Source organism: Anoplophora glabripennis, unplaced genomic scaffold (genome assembly GCF_000390285.2).
Source record: "Anoplophora glabripennis isolate ALB-LARVAE unplaced genomic scaffold, Agla_2.0 scaffold222, whole genome shotgun sequence".
NCBI classification, from domain to species: domain Eukaryota; kingdom Metazoa; phylum Arthropoda; class Insecta; order Coleoptera; family Cerambycidae; genus Anoplophora; species Anoplophora glabripennis.
The window spans coordinates 169,364-175,524 of record NW_019416366.1 but is presented as its reverse complement, the minus strand read 5'-3'; the positions used below and the strand labels follow the sequence as shown (position 1 = coordinate 175,524).

Here is a 6,161-nt window from a genome sequence, read left to right as displayed (position 1 = left end):
CCACGGAGATTTTTGGCTTTTTGGCTTTCAAATATCACCCGAAATTAAAATTTTTCTATGCGCATAAAAAATACGTGGGCTTAACTTTTGGCGGCACAGTATGTTAAAAAAATTCGAAAAATGTCATATTTTTCTTCCTATTTAATTATGTATCTTTTCAAGAGTTGATTTTAGGCGAAAATGGAAGAGGAAAAAAATGTTTGTAATTAAATTTTACAAAATATGACTAGTTACAAATCGAATGAATCATGATTATTATTGTAAAAGTCGAAAAAATCGCCAAAAATTGGGGTTAAAAAATATTATTTTTTAGGGAATTTTTTTGGGGAATTTTAAAGTTGTGTATAGGACCTTCATACTTGGCTGAAGAAAGGTTCATGTTATGTAGAATCATCACACCAAATTTCATCAAAATCGGTTCGATAGATTTTGCATAACAATTTTGCATCCAGATTTTGAAAAAAAAAATTTGGTGTGATGATTCTACATAATATGAAGTTTTTTGAGCCAAATATGAAAGACCTATACCCAATTACCCCAAAAAAATTCCCTAAAAAGTAATGTTTTTTAACCCCATAAGCATGATTCATTCGATTTGTAACTAGTCATATTTTGTAAAAATTTTAATTGCAAACATTTTTTCCTCTTCCATTTTTGCCTAAAATCGACTCTTGAAAAGATATATAATTACATAGGAAGAAAAATATGACATTTTCGAATTTTTTTAACATATTGTGCCGCTAAAAGTTAAGGCCACATTTTTTTTGCGCATAGAAAAATTTTCTAGTGATATTTGAAAGCCAAATAGCCAAAGATCTCCGTGGATATACGATTCACCCAAATATGGATTTTTTTAAACAGGTACGGTACGGTGAAACAGTACGGGTGCGGGTTGGTAAGGGCCTAACGTCACTTAAAGGTTACTATAATTCAATAAACATAGAAATTTAAATAAAAAATTTAGATAAATTTGGAGCGAATACATTGAAGATGAATTTTTCGAGACGAAACGTCTGAATGTGGATCGGGCTGAGGCAATACAGTATTGGAGGTCATGAAGACTTGCAAAAATATAATAAAATTTCCAGGGCCGTATTTAAAAAATATATCGAACCTCTTTTGGCGTCAAAATGTAGTTATTTTTATGCTCTTCAAACTAACCTATAAAAAGTTGTGTATAATATATTTTTGGCGACTTACTTCTATCGCAACGATTTTAACAATTTGTACATTGAAACTTATTGGAATCAGTTCTTCTAGGTTTATACTAGTGAAATGAAATTTTATTTTGCATTGTATTTATTTAATTTTCTAAAAATTGTTGTTTTTGGTTCTTTAATTTTTTGTATTATGTATTATCAAAACTAGACGTTCCCATTGATGGGATTTGGAAAAGGAATGTTTAATAAGTTTATTTTATAATTACTATTTTCATAGAACTAATTTCTATTGTGTTTATTTTGTCTCGTACTATATCACCGTTTTTTACCGTTTTTTATAGTTTTCTTCCCTGTTGTTTTTTATTTTGTTACTAAATACTAAAATTCGTGGTACGATTGAGACTTGGTGTCATTGACATTGTTTTATGGGAGTTTTTACAAGTAAACATGGGTTCACCTTACGATAAATGCAAGGAAACACCGGGCATAACTTTGGCGCCAGCAACGACGATATGCGTCGACTTCCTTCGTTTAACGTGGCTGTAAAAGTTATATTTGTATCGAAATTCGCTTACCCAAACGGTGGCCAGGAACCAGAAAAACTAGCTCAAATTTTTTACCTAAATTCATTATAAATTTACATATTTTAAAAAGTTTATAAGAAACATGCAGCTCAAAAATCCCTATACAGGATGTTCTAATGAGCCAAACGTCACCAATATTTTTCACTATGAAAATCAAAGGGGGTAGTTGAAACAAGACTGTCGAAAAATTTAGAGTAATATAGAAAAAATTGATTTGAAATGAATGTATATTTTATTAAACCTGTATTACTTTTTTAATTAGAAGAAACATTTGTCTATAAAATTTTACAATTAGATTAATCTCATCTCACAGCAAAACGCTGATCTCAAAATCGAATATACTCACATCAAAAACTATTCTATTTCAACTATCTTCATTCTGGTGTTCTTAAGATTCTTCTCGCGTTGCCTCTGAATCTTATCAGCCAATTCTTGGGCAACAACGTTGTTAGGGTCTCTGCGAATCACAAAATTGACGCATTCCATAGCTTCTTCGTACATCTTCAAACCCTCCAGAGCTTCTGCCTTTCTCAGGCGAGCTTTCAAGTTGCCACTGTCACTCGCAAGGACTTTGTCACAATCATCTATAGCGTTCTTGTATTTTTTCAATTTGACGTAAGTGACAGCTCTGTTGTTTAGGTTGTCAACTGACGGTTTCGCGAGGACGCTGTGGGTGTAGCAGTGGAGGGCTTCGTCATAGTCTCCCTCTTTGAAGAATTCGTTGCCCTTCTCTTTCTCGCGGTTGGCTTCAAAGATTGCCTCGGCTTCAGTACCAAATTTGTTGAAAATGACTCCCCTTCTCTTAGGTTTCTCTTCTGTGGCAGCTTTTCTTTTGTTCTCTTCCTCCAAATCCATTTTTAGTATTTCCGTGTCTGGGTCATACTTGTCCCAAGCAGAATAATCTGTAGATTTAATTCTCTTGTCGATATTCTTTGTATCTTTATCGTCGCAGAAGCTTTCTTTGTACTCTCTAACTTTTGACTCACATTCGACGGTATTCGCCTTCCTCTTCTCTAGTTCATTGTTGTGTTTAGAAATATCCGTCATCCAGGATTCTAGGTCGTTGTAAATTTCGTTCATTTCATCTTTAACTAGGTCATTTTTGTTCATTACTGGTTCGTTTTTTCTTAACAGTATGCTTTTAGGTTTGATTACCTCCAATCGTTCTTCCGCCGCTTGTTTCAGATGAGGAAAATATCCTTCTTCTCCTGATTTAAGGACGTGTAGGATTTTCTCCAACTCCTTGCCATCGGTACATTTCTCTATGTACTCGTATTCGAAGTTTTGTATGGGAATCCTGTATTTTGACAGTAACGATTCTTTTACGGGGAGTCTGCAGGACTCCTCGTCTTCTACTAGTTTGGATAGATCGTCTACGGTGGACATTGCGATTATTTCTCACTGTTTGTCTTCAAAACTGTTGCAATCACTGACGTCTTGTCGCGACATAATATTCGAAACTATAGTAACCGTCTCGACGCTAGTATTGATTTAACAACCTTAAAAAGTCTAGGGAACCTCCCGAGAGAAAGCGAATGCTTTGTGGCAAATAGAAAGATATTACATATTCATTTATTTTAAAGGATGCCATTTGTACCTATACATATTTTGTTGGAATATTGACAGTTATTCAAATAAATTGCCAACGACATGTTTTATAAAGTTCTACAATTTTGTCAGGTTTCAAAAAAAATTAAGGAGCCTCGAAAGAGTAGAGAAAAATTTTGTTTTTGTTTTTTTTTCTTTAAATATGTAGAAAGCTGCAAATTTGAAATTACTTACATTTTCAATAGTGTTTTGTATACTAGAGATTTTTAACGACTTTATATATAGAAATATGTAGGATTTAAATCGGGTGTTTGAGGAGGCCAAAACTAATATCACGGTCTATTTAACAATTTCAATATGCTTTAAATATTGTGCTGTGTCATTAAAATGGACAGGACTCCTATCATGCATAAAACAAAACTGAACTGTCGATCGAATCGTCGCGAAAAATATTAGTAATAAAAAATATATGAAAATGTACATACATATTTGCATTTTTTCCTAAAATAGAGATGTTCACACATTTGCAATCGAGTTTTACTTCTAACTTTAAAATATATGATAATATGAAGATATTAAAAAATTATGAATATTTTTTTATTTGCAACTCGATGTTATAATTTCATTGTTTATGTTCAACTTAAAAGAGCACTTTTTCTATTCGCTGTTACATTGTGTGAGCCTCCTATCATGACGACCAAAACAGATAAAAGTGATACTACTGAAACAAAAAAAGTTAAAGCACTTAACATATAACAGGTAAAAGAGCTTCATCACTAGTTGGTGGTCCGTTCCGCAAAGTGACGTCACAGACACTAGTATCGTTTGCTAGTCTTGTTAACTTCGATGTTTTTATTTTCAGTTTGTTAAAAACAAGACAAATTTCAATCATTTTGACGTGTTTCTATTTCTTTAAAACTACAATTTTTTTTTTATTTTAATTGAAAAATATTGTCAACAAACGTATTGTTGGACTCATCGTTCTTAAAAAATCGTCTCGTGTAAACCAGGCTATAGGATATTACGAACATTTATCATTTATAAGACCTATCTCATTTGTTTTACTTGTTTGGAATCTTTTGGATACCTCCCAGAACATCCAAAATGATAAATTGGATTTTATATCGTTCATTAAAATTATCTTCCCATACAAGTTTTATTTTCATTTTTTTAATTTCAGAAGTAGTTATTGAAAAACGATTCGGACAAAGCTTCTTTCAAACTATTCCACGCTTTGATAAGAGAGGAGACAGACAGTCTTTTAGATAATGGCCCAATTTTGAATCGTTAATGGGGTTATATCTAGCTAAACACTTAAAAGTCTGTGGTATACTGGTACCTTTTTGATGTTGAAATGAAATATTTTATCGTTTCTAGACAGCTATAAATTTTAAAGTGAAATTTAAAAGGCAGAATAACGTATTTAAAACTACATTTTTTAAATTCTCTCACAAAAACTAAAAATAAATATTTTCGATTGTATTTGAATATAATTTCTTTCGATGTTTCTCAGCATTTTTTAACGCCGCAGCCATTGCGATCTAATTTTGAAATCAAATAATTTTTTTTTCATTTTCCGAACCAACACAGAACAATAGCCATTAGACATAGAAAGATCTTACTATTTCCCCATTTTAATTAGGATTACTTCTTCAGGTGGCTTACCTAGGAATGGATTTAAGATAGACAAATATTAAAAGAACAAAATATTTAAAAAGCACGGTAACATTAGAAAAAATTACATTTTGGTGTAGAAATTCTGTTTAATAATGGGACACTTATAGTCCAAGCGGTAAAGCATTCGGGCGTTTGTATTTGTCATCTGTTCTGTTGTACAGAGAAATCCCAAATATTATGTAGAATAAGAATCCGAGTTTGCCAATTCCAAAATAAAAATCAGGGCGGGAATGGGGAGACGCAGAGTAGCTGCGCATGGGTTTCAAAATGCGTATGCGCGATAAAAGATGTCTTTTCTCCGGAAGTAGTATTACCACTTATCAAGACGATTTTTTTAAATTTTGATGACAGAAAAAGGAATATGTCATCAAAAATCAATAAAATCAATAATTTTTGCACGAATTTTGAGTTTAAAGAATTATGCCACTTTCGTTTGCTTATAAAAAATAGTTATATTATTCCCGCTCTGCCGAGAAATCTCAGTGACCACGGTACCTTGCTTGATTTTTCTTTCATTAAGCTTTTATCTGCCGAAAATGCACTAAACGGATATTGAAAGTACTTGCAATTAGCTAGAAAAACATATATTTTTTTCTCGACTTTACGATTACATAAGCTATAAATTATTATTAACTATACGCTTCTATATTTCTGAATCTACTCAGTAGAAGGCTGTATATTGGGCTAAAAAGCAAGGAGTTACGACGTAGTTTTTATGTGTGCAAGATTTTGTCGATTGTATAGAAAATTTCCTGGGAAATAAATAATTGTTTAAGTATAGAGTAAAATGTTGAAAAATTAAAAAAAATCTAAATGGTTATAAAAATGCAAAAATAGGTATTTTTAATATTGATCATTGTTTATTTTTAAAAAATTGTGTGCCCTTTCTAAACCTTAATTTAAACCCACGGTACGCAATAAACTCTTTAAATTTTTCTTAATTAATAATCCTGTCAATCGAAAACCACTCTATCGATCGTTGCAAAATTTTAGGGTAGAATTAACAAATGTTTTAGTATTTGTTCACAAAGTTTCATCAATATTTATAAACATTTACTTATTTTAAAAATTGTTCCAAATATACATTCGATTTTACTATTTTTCACGCATTGTTAATGCAAAATTTAACTTTTTTTATGCGGAGTTGTAACTTTATAGAAAATCGTCAAATAAACAGAAAATAAAGAATGAC

At 31.5% G+C, this 6,161-nt stretch overlaps 1 protein-coding gene across 1 annotated transcript; it reads right to left on the bottom strand.

The window, feature by feature from the left end:
* Positions 1-2,098: 2,098 nt before the first annotated feature.
* On the bottom strand, positions 2,099-3,130 carry LOC108907294 (sperm-associated antigen 1). Its single transcript, XM_018710917.1, has one exon. The coding sequence runs from the start codon at positions 3,128-3,130 to the stop codon at positions 2,099-2,101; it is 1,032 nt and encodes a 343-aa protein (XP_018566433.1).
* Between the last annotated feature and the right edge of the window lie 3,031 nt (positions 3,131-6,161).